Source organism: Pseudochaenichthys georgianus, chromosome 3, assembly GCF_902827115.2.
Source record: "Pseudochaenichthys georgianus chromosome 3, fPseGeo1.2, whole genome shotgun sequence".
Taxonomy (NCBI): domain Eukaryota; kingdom Metazoa; phylum Chordata; class Actinopteri; order Perciformes; family Channichthyidae; genus Pseudochaenichthys; species Pseudochaenichthys georgianus.
The window spans coordinates 35,857,810-35,879,412 of NC_047505.1; the positions used below are offsets into that span (position 1 = coordinate 35,857,810).

The 21,603-nt window shown below is 38.1% G+C and overlaps 1 protein-coding gene across 4 annotated transcripts in view; it reads right to left on the bottom strand.

Moving 5' to 3' along the window:
- Window positions 1-18,852, bottom strand: part of sbf2 (SET binding factor 2) — a 96,201-nt gene extending 77,349 nt beyond the window's left edge. For 3 of the 4 annotated variants that reach the window (XM_034111157.2, XM_034111174.2, XM_034111148.2), the window contains exons 1-2: window positions 18,511-18,852; window positions 7,304-7,389 (exon numbers count right to left, since the gene is read on the bottom strand). In XM_034111157.2, coding sequence (XP_033967048.1) covers window positions 7,304-7,389; window positions 18,511-18,565 — 141 coding nt within the window. In that variant the 5' untranslated portion in view covers window positions 18,566-18,852. The remainder of the gene's footprint in view (window positions 1-7,303; window positions 7,390-18,510) is intronic. The other variant, XM_034111165.2, reaches the window with a different exon arrangement.
- Between the last annotated feature and the right edge of the window lie 2,751 nt (window positions 18,853-21,603).

Sequence of the window (21,603 nt, forward strand, 5' to 3'; positions counted from 1 at the left end):
ATCCTCTGAACCGAACTCATTTACGGTAAAAACTGATTGTTGGTTCCGGCGCGCCATAATAATGTGAGAGAGGCAGAGAGCTGCCTGCAAAATAAATGATGGCTCAAAGTTCACTGATGAACTTTAGTTTTAAAAAAAAAGCCAGACTCCAAGAAGAGCCCCCACTGCCCTCATCTAGCAGCGATCTATACGATCATTTTCTGATAATGATGAAATAGCCCCGCCTCCCTCTCCCCACCTCTCCTGCTGCTGGGCTGTAAGAAGAAAGAAAATGTTAACGGAAACTCTGCCGCAGGGTTCCCTCGTCCCTTGGAAGAGGCGGAGAGGTGGGTGTTTTTCATCTGCTGGTGGACAGTCCGGAGAGATATACACAGGGTTGGGTTGTAACGGAATACATGTAACGGTGTTACGTATTCAGAATACAAAAATCAAGTGTATTCAGCTGGCGTTACATTTGAAAAACGAGTAATCTGATTACAGTTACTTTCGTAAACCTGAAGTGAATACATTTTGGAATACTTATTGGAATTATTGGTGGAAAAGTTTCCTCACAAAATGTAATATTCATTGCCGGCAGAACTGTGTGCACACTGCACAGCGCTGCAGCATGTCTGTGAGGCCCCGCCCCCAGATGAGAGAGAGAGATCTCTTTTAAAATATATTGAAAGTTAGAAACGGAGATGGTTGGATAAAATGTGCAAGATAACGTTTATGTAGCATTTCTTTATTGTCGTAAATGATGACATTTATAACGGGATAAAATCAAAGTGAATGGCCTGCTGCTGCTGAATGCATGGGGAAAGTGACTGGAAAACGTTTTAAAAGTTATTACATCGTTTCAGATAATAATAATAAATAATAATGATAATTCATTCTATTTAGGGGCGCCATTCAAAGCACCCAAGGACACCTTACAATTCATAACATATTCTAAGGAAAGGTTTTAAGACAGTACAAAGAATGCAGTCCGGGTGATGTTTTTTATGTGGGGTGCAGATGAGAGGGAGCTGTCCAGAATGACACCAAGATGTTGTGTTTGATTTCTTGATAAGCCATTAAAACAGTAAAATACGTGTCTCCTGTTCACCAAAACATACCCATCTGTTATGGAAAAAGAAAGTATTCCAAAAGTATTCTAAAAGTAATCTGCCACCGGTACCGGCGGGGATTGTTGTTAGCTTCTGATGCGCAGAAGAAAAATCTGGCCCATCCTATTTTTTACAGGCCCACCCTAAAGTACATTTCTGCCTACGCTACTGGATCACCATACTATTTTTGACTATTGCACTCTAGAGTACAATAAGCTAAGAAAATAATAATAAAATACAAACAGCCTCATTGACTCTGATTCATGTTTAGGTCAACCTTTTTGTCTTTGTCATTTAAATCATTTTAGAAAACCAGAGCTCAGCTACTTTTGTCTGTCACATAAACCGTGTCCTGCGAGTCATATCAAAAACTGAAATAACTAAAAAGATACAAGACGGAATAAAGGAAACCTTGCACAGGATTAGGGAGTAAGTACCATTCTCTAACCATAGTTTGGAATATTTTACTTCCATCTAATTTTTATAGATAACTTCCTTTCTGAAATTTGCCTTATCTATACATACAAAAAATATGAGTATTATCTAGGGATGTAACGATACCAAAAACTCACGGTACGATAATATTGCGATAAAAAGTCCACGGTACGATATTTATCGCGATATTGAAAAATAAAGAAAAAAAATGTGAATGTTTTTTTTACATTTTTTTTTCTTTGTTAAATAATACATCTGATTTGTACAGCATTTTAGTAGGATAGTAGTATTTTAAAGTGTCAACAATATAATAATCAGACCCTGCAAAGAATAAATCAAGTTTCACTTTAGTTTTTCAAGTAACTCAACTCTAACTCACTCACTCACTCAGCATCATCAAGGTTATCTTTTAGGAATATGAGCATGTCCACATTTCCAGGTAGAAGCTGGGATGTTTGGTCGTTTACAATATCCCCTGCTGTGGATAAAACTCTCTTGCTTGGTACTGATGTTGCTGGGACAGAGAGATATGCTTTGGCCATGGTTGACAGCAGTGGGTCAAACTGTGCATTGTCGCTCCACCACTTCAAAAACAATACAGTTTTTGCCAAGAAGGTGAGGCTTATTGACAGGGCGAGATATAAATATACTGTTGGTACTTGTCAATGTCTCTAGGTATGTACATGTAGCCCTGTAAATACGATGTCCTTTTGTTATCTGTTGTTTTATGTTCATGTTGTAACCTAACTTGCTGCCATGTTGGACAGGTCTCCCTTGAAAAAGAGATCGATGATCTCAATGGGACCATCTGATTAAATAAAGGTTTAAAAAAAAGAAAAGATTTAAAAAAATATATATATATATATATATTTAAAAATAAAAAATCGCGGTAGATTTTGTCAGTCTCACGACGGTATTGAGACATTTAGCGATATCGCGATATTCGATATATCGTTACATCCCTAGTACTATCTAAAGTACTAGGGATCTAAACTGTCTGTTTACAGTATATCACGAGGACTGTGTCTTGACACTGGGGGGAGAGGTGATGGAAATATACTGGGGGCAAAACTTACAGACCTCCATCTACATTTACAGACCTGGCTCATCCATAACAGATGAGGATTTGAGCTGGTTCCTATCATCATCATTTGCCTGAAAAGATTAGAAACACATTTTTCCTGGCACAAGTTGTAAACGCTTTTTCTTGGTGCATTCCTCATCTGTGGTTATTTAGTTTGCTGGGGGCCTGTTGTGACCGCAAAATGCTTTTCGTGCTCAGCTTCATCCACTGTTTTCTACAGATGTGTGCCATCACAGTGTTTGTAAATGAGTCATTTTATTTTTCATGGAGTAGAGAAAATCTGCAAATAATAATGGTTTACATACCAGAGCAAGACAAAGCCGAAATGCCAATTGCTTAGTGGGTCTGTTAAACACTATGGTGTATCTTCATTAAAGCTTCAAAGCTGGAATTTCAGTCATTTGGCTATAGACCAAAGCTAGTCACACAGCATTGTAGGAAAGCAAAAATGTCAAGAACAACCACCTCTTTCCTGTCCTTGCTCAGTCTTCTGGGTGCTTTATCATAGAGAAAACTCAATGTTATCCAATATTCTATACTGTCCATATAGTTGTGTCTCAGAGGAACAGTTTTAACAAATATGTGGGGTTTTTGCCAAAAAAACACGTAGCATTCAATGCATCCTCTCGTTTCAGCTTAGGTTTACTGTTTCAATGAGAACCATCATGCATTGTGCTTTCTCTGCACTCTTGGGATTGCAGCATGTCTCAATTTCATTCTAGGCTGACACATAATGATGAAGCTCTAACTTCAGTGGGATGGAATACAAAGAATGCACACACTCACACACACCCACACAGGCACAAATAAAAATGCTATGCAGGATATAAATGACATCTGGAAACACTAACCTAATAGAATTAGTGAAACTTGTGGTGGTGTTTCTATATTTAAACTCTATAAAACCACAACAGGATACTTGAGGGATGATGCTGAGAGAGTACAGCCACCATGGCTCATCCCTCAGAGTCACTGCAAGATCAAAGATCAACGCTAGGGTTTCCGCCTCATATCAACAACACATTCAATCTCCAAAACTCTAGACAACAGTTGATCTAGACAGGATATACTTCCATTTTTTATTCAAGCATTCACAAGTACAGTTTGTTGGCTTTGCGGTACACTATGTTATACCTTCTATAGAAATACTGCTCATCTCTAAAAGTCTAAAAGACACTCTTGACTCTTGCGTCCCCAGAAGAATTGCCTTATTAATACCACAAACAAGGGTCATCGTATAATAGTCGTTTTTGGACTGTTTCTGCACCAGGCAAAATCATTCGGCTACATTAATAATTACACTTGGCCATCCTTAATCAGTTATAAAAAAGGCAAACAAAACTTTAGACAGAATTCATTAAAAAAAAAATCCAAACTTCTACATTAGCAAATACTGAAATGTAGATTATATTTGTCTTTTCTTTAAAAGTATCTCGTCTTTGTGAAACAATTACCTCATATGAGATGTTGAGGATTGTCTGTTATTTAGATCAACTCTTCACATTTATCTTGGCTTGGATATCTGACCCATATTATGCAACAACTTGGCCTCTACACCTGCGTGTGCTCTGCATCACTTGGCTCCCAAATATCTACCTATGAACTTCACCAAACACAAAACGTACCGTGAACTGCAAAAAATAAGAAGATTTGTTTTGGCACCGCATTTATAATCCTCTACAGCTACAGTATGGATGCTTTAAATATTCCCTGTGTGCGGATTTTTGAGTGTCATTTTTAGTGCTGTATTGAGAAGAGCAGAATGTAAATGTAATACTACAGAAGTATGTGCTGGATAGGACTTCCAAAGGTTCAAGCACTGTGTTGGGATCTCAAGTCACTCTGCTGTTTTCTCTTCTTGTCATTTGCCAAAACCCTTCTGCTTAGTCATTAAAAGCTTATCTGCAGAAGCCAATATAAATGAATAAAAACAGATACAACACAGGCGCTAATGTTCTGTGCAGTATGATACTGTTAACTGCTAATGTTGCCAAAGAGATTGACAGTTTTTCCCAGTCCTGATAAGCAAATATTTGGCCATCCATTGCACTGTCCATATAAGGCCAAAAGACCCCATGGGGTCGCCCTCCAGGCAACAAGAGAAGCACATATTCCCTTAATACTCCTGAAGAGGAAGATAAGAGACCAGAGTACGCTCAATGTGATGTAAAAAAAGATTCTGCGGACGAGGGTCCCCAATTAGGGAAGATGTAAAGTATTTAAAACAAACCTTTGGTTAAACAATCATTGTGCATTTATCTGAAACAGGAAATGCCAATATCTGCTGGGGCAAATGGGTTTAAAAACATGAACATTCCCGGGGGAATAATCTGTCATTTTGTCACCAACACTGAAAAAGCCAGCCATTTTTCTGAGACAAATATTTCCTATTTTATGCAAAAAACATTCTCAACTAACATATCAGGAAGCTGGTGATGGGTAAGGGAAACATAGACAAGGACACGTAACATTGCAAAAATCAGGCATATCTTGCCTCAAAACGATGCAGAGAAACTAGTCCATGCATTTGTTACTTCAAGGCTGGATTATTGTAACTCTTTATTATCAGGGAGTACCAAGAAGTCAGTCAAGTCACTTCAGCTGATTCAAAATGCTGCGGCTCGTGTACTAACCAGAGTTAGGAAAAGGGACCACATTACTCCTGTTCTGGCTGCCTTACACTGGCTCCCTATAGAACACAGGATAGAATTTAAAATTCTTCTTCTCGCCTACAAAGCCCTTAATGGGCAGGCGCCATCTTACCTTAAATAACACATTATACCCTACTGTCCTACTAGGGCATTGCGTTCCAAGAATGCAGGGTTGTTGGTTGTTCCTAGAATCTCTAAAAGTACAATGGGAGCCAGAGCCTTTTCTTATCAAGCTCCACATTTGTGGAATCAGCTTCCAGTTTGTGTTCGGGCGGCAGACAGCCTATCCGTTTTTAAGAGTGCGCTTAAGACCTTCCTTTTTGATAAAGCTTATAGTTAGGGCTGATTAGATTCAGCCCCTAGTTTTGCTGATATAGGCTTAGTTTGTCGGGGGACATCTTACTTCTTCCTTCTCTCTGTCTATACCTGTGTCCTCTCATGTTCCGATTAACCCAGCTTCCCCAAATGTCTTTCTTTTTGGTGTCTATATACGCTGGGATCCGGAGTCAAGGAGGATCCTGCGGTCCTGTGTCCTGGATCGAGAGCCCTGGATCTTGAGTCGTGGCTGTGGTCCTGGATCATAGGTCCTGGATGGTTATCCTTGTGGATTCATCTTCCTATTATACACACATGCATTTCCAAACATTTGGACTACCTATTGCAGTTACAGTATTCAGTTTCACTTTTGCCCTTAACAAGCTCAGTTCAAACCACAATAAGGTTTGTTCCTCTACTCAATATAGGCTAATGCAGTGTGAGGAGGAAATGTCGGTAAGTGCAGTACGTGTCAGTGTGTTGAGAGTGTGTTAATGCAGAGGAAAACACTAAACTAAAGCTTCACGCCCTTAACCCTCAAACAATTGTCTGTGATGAGACACTTTGTTTATTCAGTAATGAATATGTTAACTTAAGATTGCCTGCTTGTCCACACAGTAAGCTCCTCGATGGCAACATGTCTTAATATGCAACTTCCTCATGGTAACAACTTCTTTAAAGATTTACAGAGGACATTTGTGGCTGAACCTGTCTCTGCGGTCCTGCCTTGGGTCTCGTCATGCTGCTTCCCTGATGGCTTCCACAGGATTGTAGCTGACATCCTCGTGGATTCATCTTCTTATTACAGACACATGCATTTCCTAACATTCGGTCTATATGCTGTAAAATGTATTATCTCTTCGATTTACACACGGCATCTATTGCACGTCTGTCCGTCCTGGGAGAGGGATCCCTCCCCTGTTGCTCTCCCTGAGGTTTCTCCCATGTTTCCCTTTAAACTGTGGGTTTTCTCTGGAAGTTTTTCCTTGTACAATGTGAGGGTCTAAGGACAGAGGGTGTCGTATTGTCATACTGATATTCTGTACACACTGTGAAGACCACTGAGACAAATGTAACATTTGTGATATTGGGCTATATAAATAAACATTGATTGATTGATTGACACTCACTAACCAGAAAAACACTGTACAACCTGGGCACATCAAAATTAACTTGTTCCAGAGATGTTGTCTGCCCTCCTGTTATGAAAAAGGATGTTTGTGTGATGTGATATCGGTCAATACAGCCGCAGAATGGCCAAAGATACAATAATGTTTCAACCTGTCGGATGCCAGTCTGTCAATAATACTTAGAGTTTTAGAATTGTAACCAATCAAATAATGCAAAAAGATAGGCAGGTTAAATATTACAATGTTCTTAATTAAATGATTTAAATGTAGTACTTTTGTAAGGAGAAGCAAAAAAGTTCCTAGTAATTATGAATGATTGACCGATCCACTTTTTATAAAGAGGAAGTAATGGTGTTTGTATTTCTCATTTGATAAAAGGCTGTAACACTGTCAGGTAGAAATCCCTGGTATTCTGAACCAGTCTGAATCATATCCAACATGTTACAACTATTTTTAGATTAAAAGCATTTTAATGTCACCTGACAGCAGCATCTTTGTGCTACAGTTTTTCAGTTTTCGAGAGTGTTCTTTGAAATACCCAGGAACCAATCTTTCTTCAGTTTAGTTGTTATGAGTTTATAAGAGGCTGTTATCACTTACCATCTCCACCCCCTGAGGAAATGCAGTTCCATCCCAGTCCTTTTTGGGGAATCGCTGAATAATTTTTCCGCATCCCTCCTCTGAACCTGCAGATACAAAGACAAGGAGATTTGTTAGTAAGTGAATTGCCACAATAGAAGAAAAAAAACATCTCTGTACAATCCTGGTGGGAATGATTAACTCAAGCTGGACCAAAAGGAATGTGGCCCAAAGTGTGAGATAAAGGACCAACACTACTAAAACAAAAACCCCACTGGCGTAGAGAGACAACATTTTCTTTTTTTGTGAGAACCCTCTGACGAGCGATTACCGAGGGGATACAGAGTCAAAGGTAAACCAAACAGGACAAGGGCAATCTAAATAGCCTTACTACAAAGTATTTATTATGCATCATACACATGTTATGTATGTATAGTATGTGTAACACAAAGGCGTACACACTGACAGTATGTAGTTAGTGAGAGAAAGACAGCTGGATACTGATGTATAGCAGGTGTAGCGAACACAGATTTTCGAGGTTAACCATTGAAAGCTTTTCCAGTAAAATAAATCCCTCAGATATTTCCCTCAAGACCCCATATGGCTGTTTCTTGCTAAACTCAAAAAAGCCCAAATTGGCAGTAATAATTCATGTTGAATGAGTGCAAACACAACACAATATCTATTTAGGAGTTGATATATGACTGCAACATTCTTATTTAGCAATCTGTAGAGCTAATAAATGGGAACTCTATCTAATTTAGGAAAGAATGCCATCATTTAACATGCCAAAAACTACATTCTAAGATCCATTTCACAATATGCTCTTTTGATGTCTGTCGCAATGACTTCATCTCAACGTTATTTTTAAACGCTTAGTCACTCTTTGACAGCTAGGACACACTTTCTATTAATCTGCCAAGGGAATGTTCTCTAATAAAGAAAGTAAGAGACACATATTGAATACATGTGGCTCATTTCTTGGAATCATTGAAGTAATTCGGATAAATAATGATATGGGGATTTTGTTTACGCAATCAATGAAAGCACAACTTCCCAATTCTAAGCATTTTGATTAAATATGACCTTTGTTGAAGAGTCACATACTGCATGCTGCCAATATGTTCAGCCTTTGAGGAGTCTTAATCCTCTGTTTATATCAAACACCGCATTCAGAAATATTTGGAATTCATATGAATTTTACCATCTGAAAAAATTGGATTTACTCTACACATGTTTTAGCTCTGGTACTCAACCCAGGTCAAATTGCTTTATTGGTCAGAGAAATTAAAATCAACATACTCATAACCTCCTGTGCCTGTAAAATATCATTTGTAACCTAAAGCGTTGGCTCAAAACTATAAAAAACCTTCTCCATTATTAAAAAGGCATGCAGAGACGCTTGTAAGGATATTCTATATCAGGGGCAGAGTGTGAGGACACACTGGGCCGCACAGCCTAGCATGAATAGCAAGGTTAATTCCTGCGGTGGTTGTTGTCAAAACTAACAAACCCTGAACAGAAACTGTTCTGTCAAGAAGACAGTGAGACTAGTCATCATTAGAAGCACACAATGGCTTTTTTAAATGTAGGAGTTCTCAACCATCCTACAATCCTTTTATTGGTTACCTGTCAATTTTAGAATAGAAAATTAATAATAATAGTTTATCAATAGATATGAATTCTATGAAACTGACTCATTATTGGGAAGCAACATAATGTGTGTTCGTCTCCTTGGGAAAAGCCAGTGAAAGGTTAGGTTGATATTAATGTGCGTAAGCTTGCCCTTAACATCTAGAAGACTCTCCACTGGCGCTTTTGAGCGCTTGTTAACGTTGCTAGCAGGAGATGTAATTTAAGGCCATTTATGATTCAAATCACTTAAAATATTGTGGCATTTGTAATTTTTACTTAAAGGGGACCCATCATGCAAAATGCACCTTTGTACGTCTTTTATACATGAATATGTGTCCCCGGTGTGTCAGGGAACCCACCAAGTGTCAGAAAACACAACCCTCTCTCTTTTCCTCCATACCCAAAATCTGTAAAAACGGGGCTTTAACGGATCTGATACAGACTGATACAAATTTGAAAATAGTCTGACGTCAGTGACGAGGAGCTCCGCCTATATGGCCAAATCTCCACCAATCAGGGGAATGAGAGGTTGCCGTGGCATGGTAACAGCATAGTAACATGACACTCATAACTCGTCCCCCTCCTTTGCAGGGGGGCGTGGTCAGCTGCAGCTCATGCAAAGACAGGGGTGGAGGAGAGCAAAATAGAGCAAAATGAGGCATGGCTAAAATGCATGATCTGTTTGGTATTTTGAAAAAGAAAACATATAAATATACCTTATAAAGGTATGGCCCTACAAATATTATTCAAATATAGCATGATAGGTCTCCTTTTTTTTGCCAATCACTCCATTTCAGCAGTCCTATATCTCAACACAGGCAAAAGCCATCACTCAGTAAAGTAGTTAGCAGACATAAGAACCCCTATTTCACAGTGTGGAGGTCAGAGGCCATGCACAAGGAAGGTGAATTGCTTCAGAGAAACAGGAGAATGAAGTTCTTCACATCATCATAATGACAGGAGGTCCTTAGGGTCGGCTGCAGCCCTCCTGCACCAAGTGCCTTAAGCCTGCTGTCAACAACTCCTTGAAACCTTTGTCAAAGTGAGACAAGAGGTGCTTTCACACCAAGTACTTTCCCCAGGAATAGTTTCCGGAACATAATTCCCCGGAACTCCTTAGTTCCGGAACTATCTAGTAGATCGCGTTCACACCGAAGTCCCTGAGGGAGGATTACGCAAATGAAGCCGCTGACGTCACTTCTTCTGCTTTGGGTTTACTGGCAGGCCACAAACAACTTCACAGCGTATACTGCCACCCGAAGTCCCGGGTAAAACGCCAAAATGGCAAATTTTGTGTTGCCATAAATTAGTCTCTCTCCGTTGGTGCTCTGGGCTAATGCTAATAATGCTAATGCGAGCAAATAAAATGGCGGCTTCAAAATACTTTTCAGAGTTTTACGGGGCGTGGTTTGCAAATTGGAACCTTTTCCTCCCCAGGAAAGTACCACCTCTCTAGTAGGGACTGAAAAGGGGTGAAAAGGTTTTGGTGTGAACGCAAAATACCAGGAACTATCGGAACTATTCCTGGGAAAAGTACTCTGGTGTGAAAGCGCCTAAGGTAAGCATGATGAGGCTCTAAGGCTTGTTGTGGGACTGCATGTTTGTTTGTTTACACAGAAGGGAGCTGGCTGCTGGTTATATGTTTGCCGTTGTTTACCGGTAGAGGCAAGCAGAGCGTGTGCAGACAGACTGGTGGTTGTAGAAAACCATTCTGTCTTACGTGTCTTCAGGTCTTTACAGCTCCTCTAATTGAAATCACATGCTCCAACTGCTCCAAGTTCAAATTTTCAACCGCGAATGAAAATAAATGACAGAATTCCTCGCATTCCACAAGGCTACAGTGTTATATTAAAACAAGCCGTGCTTCCAAACACTACCCCCCTGATGGCTATAAAGAGCCCCATCAAAGAGGATAATAGAACCCAGGCCTGAAGAGGAACATGCTAATTTGGGCATCCGCTAGCAATATGGGAGGGGGAAAAAGTCCTAAATCAAGTTTATTTATTTATTTATTTTTTTGGCAGAGGCAATTTCAACAGCAGGATCAAACCTGTTCAACCCCACGGCAAGCATGTAAATGTTTAAGAGCGCGGCTCATTTCCAGCTGAATGGAGAAAAACCTGTGTCTCGTTCAGCTGGACAATGGATCTGTATCTCCAGCTTTCTAATGAAATTCGATATATATAAATGTACATATTGAAGTTTTTTCCTGAAATAGCTTCAGGGACGTATTTTTCAGGCACAATAGCTATTGGCTAATCTTCAGCCTTTAATATATGCCGTTAGAGATTTGCAGAGTCCAGTACAAACACTGGGTTTCCTTTATGAAGTGTTGTATGCACAGACTTAACTTTATTTGTATCTTTATTAGTAAATACAGTGTATTGCACACATTTTTGTGAACTTCTATGCATTTCATAAATGTGCTCTTATTACTAAAATAAGAAAGGTTCATTTACGAGGGTCCAGAACCAATTTTGAACTGATGACATACATTCTTGCGGAGGTTTGCGGCTTGTTCTATGTCATGAAACAGCTTATAAAAACACAACTTTTGGGAAACATGAGTCAGATATAAAACATTCTGACTACATTAGTAGTTTAACACCTTTTAACCTAGTGGTTTGTTCAAGTGTTTAAGAAAACTGTCCATAGATTTGATTAATATGAGATGATGGCATAACGAACATAGCAAGACAATCTTTTTTACAAGTTTTGATTTGTTTGCTTTGGAAATAAAGAAACTATTTGGTAAATATGTAAAACAAACTATGCCTATTTAAGCTGGCAGCATCTGGTTTCAACACAATAGCGGCATATAAGTGCGTCCCCCACAAAAGCAAATGTCATAAGCTAATAAAATACTAAAATAAAGAAACAAAGAAACAAAAAAAGAAAGAAAGTTTTTTTAAAGTTTTTGATGCATTCTGAATTGATCGTTTCCCCGTCATAGAAACCCAACTGGGACCGTCTGAACACACAGAAAAATATCTGACTTCTACTTTGAAAGATTGAATGAGCTTGTGTTGTGTGATTTAGCATCTCATCAAAAATTGAAAAACCACAGAGGAAAAGTTGTTTGTCTTTCTTGATTAGAGCAGATGTTTCTCCTCTTGGAATAAAAATAAATCTCTATTCATCTTCCCGATTTATTTTCCTGCTGTTTCTGTTGATTAACGCAGCAAAATGCTAATTTTTACCAAGTATGGGCAGGCCACCAGTGGAGTTGACGTAACATTCACGTCAGCCTTAAGCATGGTTTTGGCCCAGTTGTGCACACAGATGGACTGTTCTGGAAACAAGTTAACGGATAGAGCTTATATACTCTCCTCCACGCCAATATTAAGACCCAAGTTAAAAAGGGAAAATCCACCAAAAAACAGTAGTAATAAAGCCAATTCAGCCATTAGGACATGGAAGATGTCTTCACATCTGCTGGCACCGAATTAGTGACCCTCCCTTTTGTAATCATAGACATTTTGTAAGATATAAATCCACATGGAGTTGAATGCAGAGCTTCCAGCTGTCGATTATACTGTATATAACGTTGGAGAAGCTACATTTGTCTCATTGTTATCATCACTCCAGTCCCTCACTCTGGTGCTGAGTTAAAGGACTGTTTCAAATTCACAAATTTAGAAGTAAATTCTATGTCAGATGACCTTTTGCCTTTAATCTTTAAGCATAGTAAATCCCAGTTAGGCTCATGGGTCACCATTATCAGGAAGCTGACCTGTTCTGGCTGTTCTTATGATAAAGGTTATCAAAGATAAGCAAAGCATTTTGTGTCAATTCGGGAAGCTTTCCACCCTCCAAAGACTGCTGCAGGGCAGAAACAAATATCGTTGTTTTTTTTACGTTTTTTTTTTTTTTACATATAATTGTAAGGCAATACATGATTGTCACTAAAAGCCTTGTCTCTACATTACAATAAAATATAAAAAACAATTGACTAATTAATTTTAATAAAAATTCAAGTTAGTATTATAGTAGTTGTAGCATTTTTGAGACTTTTAAACTTTAATTACCGCTGTTGCACCCCCCCCCACCCCTTGTGTGTGTGTGTGTGTGTGTGTGTGTGTGTGTGTGTGTGTGTGTGTGTGTGTGTGTGTGTGTGTGTGTGTGTGTGTGTGTGTGTGTGTGTGTGTGTGTGCGCAACTTCCAACAGGAGTCATTTGGGGGGGCTCTTGGGAAAAAAGGTTGGGAACCACTGCCCTAAGGTCATGGCCAGGTCATGATGTTGGAGAAAATAAAACATATCAGCCAGAAGAGCTTCACAAAATGAACATATCACAGACAAGGCAGACCTTTTTTCATCTGCCCCTTAAATAGTTTTCCATTGAGAACAATAAATTAAACACATTTTGACATTTCACTGACTTCTCAAGTGGGTTTCCATGATCAACTTTAATATCTTTAAACAAACAAATCAATCATCTTTTCATCACTTTTTCTTTCTCTTAGCTCAAGGAAAAACAAAACCTGCGCTGCTCACTATTGATGCCATATAGTCATCACTCGGTCAGAGGGTTTAAAACGTCTGCACCGCTTTGTAAACCTCAGCTGCAACTGTGCATATATTGGCTCACAGTTCATCCAAAAAATTCATCTCCCTTGGTCAGAAATTGATTAGATGCAATTTATTTGTACAGATCTGGTTACATTCTATAAGTGATATTCAGAGTTCAAAACAATATCCGTGTCCAACTTTTTATCAGTTTAGATATTGCAGTCATTAAGTCTCATCAGATTAAGGAAATGGTTTCAGGGAAAGGGACTATTTGGATTTGTCCACCAACCAATCCCATCTGTAATTGTATTCTTGCCTCCTAAAGTGTTATGACTTAAATGTTTCCTGACATGAACTTTAGCATATCTTGCATAACCACGGAAATCTCAAAGCTCTGATAGTATAACACCTTATCAACACTCTGGAAAAGTAACTGTTGCCAGTGGAGTTTCCCTACATATCGGTTTTAAACTCTACAACAGGGAGGAAGGAACCCCTCCATTGTGGTCAAGATGCCTTTCACCACAGTCTGAATCCAAACTAGAAGCTGCCAAGTTCAAAAGAAAACAATCAATGGAGGCGGAAAATCCAAGATGTAAAGTAAAGGCGAAACAATTCCACATCTGCCATCTTACTCACAGTAACAACTTTAATGTAGCCTTTTTGTGCTGGAATAATACCAGGACTTGGACCAGGATTGACCTCAACCAGGATTGACATCAACATCTGAATCATGATAAATGAAATACAGGGTTGAATAGATGGATGTGCAAAACTAAACGTTTTTCACTGTTGGATAACTTAAAAAGACTAATAGATTTGCAGTGGCTGTTATAAAGTGACAATCCACGTTTTTCAGTATGAAGAGTTTATATGCAAACACAAAAAAGGGGCGAAGCATTTTAATCAGCCAACTAAGTACACTTGTTATTCATACATTAATATTTACCTCTTTGCCTTTAAAATCATAGATGGTTTTATATTGTAATTTTGAAGTAAATTATAGAAATGGTTAATATTACAAGTGTGAATAACCAAGGTTATCATTGTACTTTAATATAATTTTGTAAATGATAAATCGCCAGAAATCTTGGATTGAAATCTTAAAGATTTGTTTTTTATCAACACAGTCTATGGCTAAAAATGCAATATTAAATATAGAACAGCTGATATAAATATAGCCTATGAATTGTTGTATGATTTATGGATTCAGCTAATAATCTTATTCAAGAGACACCAAGTAAACTAAATGTACAACATGTGTATATGACTGCCAATAAAACCAAACAAACTATATAACTTGAATAACTAATGATTTAGAAAACAAACCACAGCACAAGGCAGCAATTCAAGATATACAAAAATACATCTCCAGCTGTTAGAAGGGCTGGTTTTCCAAGTCAGTGTAAGCAAACAATATTTACTTTACTATTTACTTATTATTTTTGCCAAATGTAGTACTTACTAAGATAGCAGAGATAAACAGTTGGCAAATATAATCTTGGATTGCTAATCAGGAGTTAAGGATTTGTTAAATCTTTTTTATGCAACATATTTTAGATAAAGGTTTACAGAGTTTCTAAATACAAGAATGCAGCTTCAGCTTCCAGGGATCATCATAAACAACACTTTATTATCTTGTGAACACGTTCTGGATATTTCATCAATTTTAGACAAAGGAGTTGTGTGGTTTTATCAAACCGAGTTGGATAGTTCTATCAAATTGAAAAAAATAAAAAGCATATTCTGAAACTTCTGGTTTAAACAAAAGTTAAGAATCTCTGAAAATGCAAGAAATAGCCCAATATTTCATACAATCTGTGCTATGTAGGCAGTCCCTTACATGTAAATGAAGAGACTATTGTAAATGGCCAGAAGCCAGCCCAAAGCAAAAACAATTGTGATTTTAAAAGAACTTGAAACTAAGCAAAAGGATCTGGTAAATGTAAGTATGACCTTCATTTTGTGTGGAACGAGACAAACACAAGCTCAAAACCACTTTAAAGCCAAGAATAAGAAGGGAGACTACCATCAAAACAAACCTCAGAAACACCAAATTCCATAGTATTTTCACACAGATGTAATAAGTAAGCAAAAAATAGCAGACACAAACATGAACTTTTAGACATCCAAATGCTGGTTTTGCTGTTTAAGAAAGGGTGTTTTTTTGCCAAAGCATTTTCCTTGTGGGTGTGCCAAGAGAGGCAGCATAAAAACAAACACTCTTTGAGAAGTTTTAACAGAAAGTCAATTCATGAAGGTTTCAGGGTTAAAACCTTGTGTGGAGGATTATTGGTACAGCTTTTACAAGTATGCCTAAAAAAGGCATTATTCATTTAATCTGATAAAGAAATAACCCCACATTTAAAGCTTTCATACTTGCATCTCAGTTAGACATCTTGTGACAATATCACATAGCCAAAAGGTATCTGCAGATGGAAAACTATTGCTCTTGGACATTTCGTAGAATTATTTTTGTTATTTTGAAAGGAATATGCTTTGTTACATAAACTGTTTCTGCATTCCAGACTAGGAAATTAAGACCATAAAGTTACAGAGAGTAGAGACACAAGACTCTCCAAAAGCAGTTTGAACCATTAAAGACTGATGATATCTATCCAATAAACTGTTTGAGGAAAGCAGCTGGGCAAATTCCTCTTTTTCACTTGGCAAACAACATTTTATGGCAAACAGCACGCCAGACAATATATAACCCATTGCCAATAAAGAGAAACGCCATCCTACTGCAAAATGAAAATACAGAATAGAGTGCAGGCTCAATACAGACTGCATCCATCTAAAGCAACATTTTACATTACAGTATTATTCTTGAAAATAATTCCAACATTTGTGGTTCATGACATTGGCCCCCAGGGAAGCATGTCCAATTTCTAATGGAGGAGTCTGCCTTACAGGTCATGCACTTTTACCATTTTCACAATTTGTACTTATGTGAAGCACTAAAAGGACTGAAAACAGGCACAATGTGAAATACTGTTGAAATGTCATCAGTGTTTTGGTGATTATACATACTGTAGATTTCCCCAAAACAAAAGTATTACATTGCAAAGACCAATGTAAACAAATCAATGAAGCTGGGTGCATAACCAGAGAGCAAGTTTAACACTATTTTATATTGTTTCCTTTACTATGCGCAGTATTCAAAATATACGGTTATTTTACCGAGTATAAAAGCAATGCTTTGATTATTGCAAACATTTAGATTTTACATTAACAATACTCAATTTTCTGTGTTAACAATCAAAAAGAATAGATGTGGAACTACTGGGACTGATTTACTTTCTGCAGTGTTATTATTATTCTAGTGGAACTCACCCTATTGCTCAACAGATTGCATACTTAGCATTATTTTCAACAGCTCCTCACATAGAAATCTAACAAGAAGAATTGGGTTAGGCAAGTGGAGCAAAAGCCAGTGCAGGGATCCCTGGTTTCTTTAATAACATGCAAAGTGTACGGGAAAATATGATGTCTTGACCTGCATGCTACTGTGGTCAGCCTTTTTTCTATGAGCCAACTTCACACATCATTTATTATCCTCTTGATATCAGATATACAATTATTTTCATTTTCAAGTTGTGAGAAAATCAATTTCACTTACTTACAAACACTGCATCTCTGCATGCCTCGAACAAAAAACAAAAACAATGTATGCACTACACTCGTAAGTATAATTCAACAAGGAGTTGTGTCCTACAACAAGGGTCGCATGTTGAGACAAATGCCTCTCATAGCACCTAAATAAACCACAATCTGAGATGGCAAACTTGTATTGCTTGCTCTCAACAATCAACTTCATTATCATAACCAGTGAAGAATAAACTAACTCATGGCCCCTGACTGTGTCTTTTTGTGGTGAGACTGGCTAAACATTTAGACCTATCTGGGGATGCCAGGAATATTTTGTATCTGAAGCATAAAAAATGAATTTACAGATGGTCCTGAGATGTGCAGAGCTAATGAAATATACTGTTTACCGATTGTGCATAGTAAACTATGGTGACTTAAGAGGATTCAGCTGCTCTGGGCCCTCTCTGACTTACATGGTGCTGGATGGACGCCACTGAAAGAGGCTAAGAACTTTGTTTGTCCCCTTATGGCAGATTAGGCGAACACTTTAGCTTTCTCCATGCTGCTCGCTGAGCAACAGTGCAGAGGTTTGTGGTATTTACAAAGAAGCCTTTATCCTATGGATCATGTGATGAGTAAACATATGTGCAATGACAAAAGGGTTGTATCTGCTTATTGATGTATGTAATGTGTAACAAGGCCCTTCTCTTAGATGAAAAGAGGTTGTGAAGCTGGGCCTGAGGCATAACATGGGAGAGGAAGCATGGGAAGCTCCCAGTGAGGAAGAACATCTGGAGAGGAAGAAGAGGGAAGAGGATCTGGCTGAGCATAAGGACTGTCTTTCCTTGCATCGTAACGTTACGTATTGTAACGTTACGCCCATCATGAAAAAGTGCACTCTTCCGGCAAAAACAAAAATAACAACAAATCACAGACAAGTGCGGCTGTAGCGGGTAAAAATAGACCCAAAGCAGAGCAAGAGGAGTAGCAAAAACACAAAACATGGAGTAACAAATAACAAAACGTGGATGCAAACACTGGCTACCAATACTGTCATTACGTGTGTCAGTAAAACTAATATGATCAAGGAGGCACAATATTTGGATTTTAAATGAGCTTATGTGAGCATTATTCAGCAACTGTGTCCCTTACATTGGCAGTTAAACCTGACAGGAGCACGATCAACAGGGACAGGATGTGACAGATGTTGAATCCCTGAAAAGTTTCGATTGATCCAAGTCAAATATCGCAACCTGTCGTGGGTAAATATCCACTGGTGACCTGCCATCAGAAGTGTGTTTGATCTGTAAACACATGCCCGCCAGATCGTATTCACTATCTGGCCGGATTATGAGGGGGGAAAAGGAAAGTGTTTCTACTCTCGCCTGGTAGCTGTGTGGCTAACGTTAAAGCTAAGCGCAAAGCTATGTAGCATCAACATCATCACACACTGACTGTCGGCCTGCACACACACATCGACCACAACACTTACCGGCTTTCTCATGATCGTATCCCACGACAATAAAATAGTCAGCAAATCTAGCCATGTCTGCTGCTTTTCCCGAGATATACCAACACAATTCAGCATTTTTCCTGCTTCCCAAGCACAGCCATGTTTGACAGAAGGAGTGTCACTGCGCTTGCGTGCAGTAGCGGGAGACATCCATGGGCGTGGGCCCTCGAGTTTACAAATACAGCTCTGTGTCCCCCAACAGAGGCTTTTCCAGGCTCCACAGCAAGGGGTCCCAACTTTTTTACAGCCCCACACCAGAAAATACTGTATTTCACTGTATCTGTGGGAAATGTATTGACAACATGTCTTTTCACGTGAATACTGCCTGGTTAATGCAATTGAAAGGAAATCTACCACATTTGTTTAGACTCCTCTAAACAAATCTCCATCAAGTTTGGTCAATGATGATTAACAGGTAGATACTTCTAATAAATAAATGTAAAAGCAACTTGGAAATTACATTCAGCAGACTATACCCTTTTTTATATGCCATCCTATTTTTCAGTATGATCATTTTGATTAAACAAAGCGATAACCTGCCTGGGACACATCAGTACTTTTTTTTATACGCATTTCACTTCAATTTTGTGTTTAGTGCAACAAAAGAAAAATCAATATAGTTACTGTCACAGACAAATATCTTGTTCTGAAGTCATTATTGAGATGAATGTGGTTGGAATTTGATATACTGCGTGAGGGGCAGGGTAAACTCATGGGGTGTGTGCACAATTTTGAATTTATGAAAAAAAGAAAGCTCTCATGGAAGAGCAGGGAAATCAGTCTCTAGCTAATCAGTGGGTAAGGATCGCGTAAACACTGTTACTGTCAAGGATAGTAGGAACACTGCAAGCCATTTTTACTGGAATTATTTTTCTATTTGATCAACATCTCTTTAATTTGTTTTTTTGTTTAACAGTAAAAGAAAGACAAAAACCCAGGTAGTCATTAAGGTAGACATTGAACACAAGCCTAAACATTAAGAAATGTGAATCATACCAAAAAGTGATGGGGAAATCATGGCACCTGAATCAAACATTTTCAGGTGACAAACCGTGCTGTTATCATGGCTTTATAATTATTATGAATCATCAGTCGTGCCCTTGGGGTTGACATTCTATTTCCTGGCATTATTGCTCAGGTTTCCTGTCACACAAACTTGCTTATACCAGTATAAGGTCATACTGTCAGTCATACTACGACATCAACTTTATTGAGGACAAGAAACAATTTCTATATGAGGAGCCAAAAAGCAACGGCAACATTTTGTTGTCGTGATTGCACAATCTCCTGTTGTAAACTAAGGGGATTACTTGTCCGCCGGAGGCAATTATCATTACAAAGTGCTTACAAAACATTTGCTGGTTTACGACACATGTGTTTGACATTTTTGTGTTCTTTGAGTTAGGTTGCATGAGATATAAATACACACAGGAAGGTTCTGTGTGGGCTAAAAACAATAAGTTATGAATTATAGGATGCCGATAATGTCAGAGTGGAATGTCAAGTGTTAAGTATTTCTAAAAATATCTTTAAAGAACTCAAGGGATCGTTTTCCCCAATTGTTGAAACTGAAACAAAATCAAAAGTGAAAGCATTTCTTCCTACACACAACTAATTTAGGACATTTCTGCAGTGGAATTTCTGTGCTGAAAAAAAAACAAATGGGGTTTCTTTGGTATATACAGAATTTCATACACTTAAAAATACACTTAAAAATGTTTGACATTACATACTCAGTATTTCTGAGGCGTAGATTATGTCTTCATCACAATATGTTCATATAAGACGGACATATATCTATAGTTTCTAGGGAAAAAGGAGAACTGTGATAAACAAGACGTTTTAAGCTCCTCAATGTGTTTTATGTGATGTTTTTTTCCTTTTTTTCCTTACCCCCTAGGGTCTTGTTATCAACATCTGCCTCATAAACCCCACTGGCACTGTTGTTGTTTTGATCCTTACAGACTAATCATAAAAATATATATATAATTGTATTTCTGTATTGATGTCCCTTATTAAGTTTGATCCTAAACATGGACATGTGTGGCATGTGAAACGTGCAGCATGCAGGTTTAGAGTGACTCACCACCCGATGAAGTCCAATAAAGGGAGAGGGAGAGACAATCAGGCAGACTCAACGGCTCTTCTATTATATCCTAGTGCATTCCTGAGGCAAAAGTGAAGTCATATTACTTGTAAATTATAATAGCAACAAATCAGCTGAACAATTTAAAAGAAATGCCTAAGCCAATATTGTTCATATGTCATAGATTGTTGTTCAAGTTCATTTCATGACTCTTGATTTATTTTTAGATAAATTGTAAAATTCCATTTCACATTTATCAAAATATCAAAAATAAATGACAAGGTAAGTCCGGAGTCAAATATTTGTCTTGTACAAACAAATACTTTGAGTATATTGTGTTAACAGTTGGGCACACTGACTATATTTAATTAGTTACTCAATGCTTGCCTTTTTCAAAATATCATATTCATCATCCAGTGTACTTTCAAGTGGACACGGAACTTCACTGTGTCAGGGAGTGCCCTGAAAAGCAGACTGTGGAAACATTCCTCAAATTTCATTTGGACTGAAAGGAACGTTGACAAAACTATACCTAACTGACCTTAAAGTTCAAATAAAACAAGATGAATGTTTAAACCTTTTCTTTTGCCATTATTAAGATTTATAATACCCCTATAGAAAGCAGTCGGCTGAGATGAACACATTGTTCTCTTACTGAGACAGTGAGTGCACAATGGGACTTGCATAACTGACAACAATCGAGGTGTTGCCATTATATTCACATACTGAAATAAATCAAAACAACATATTATACCAATGTAAAATCTTTGTTAATGTATACTTTTTACTGATGTGGAAAAAAGGTAATGTTTTATCTAAATATGTTTGCCAATGCATGACACACTGGCTGCATTGCAATTATTCTAAAATTACTTTCCTTTCATCATTTTTACTTTTATTTTCATTCCTTATCTTTTTACTGTATTGCGTTGTTGTACTGCATGAGCAGCAGCACGGCAGCAGTGTACGGGATGGGGTGGGGGGAA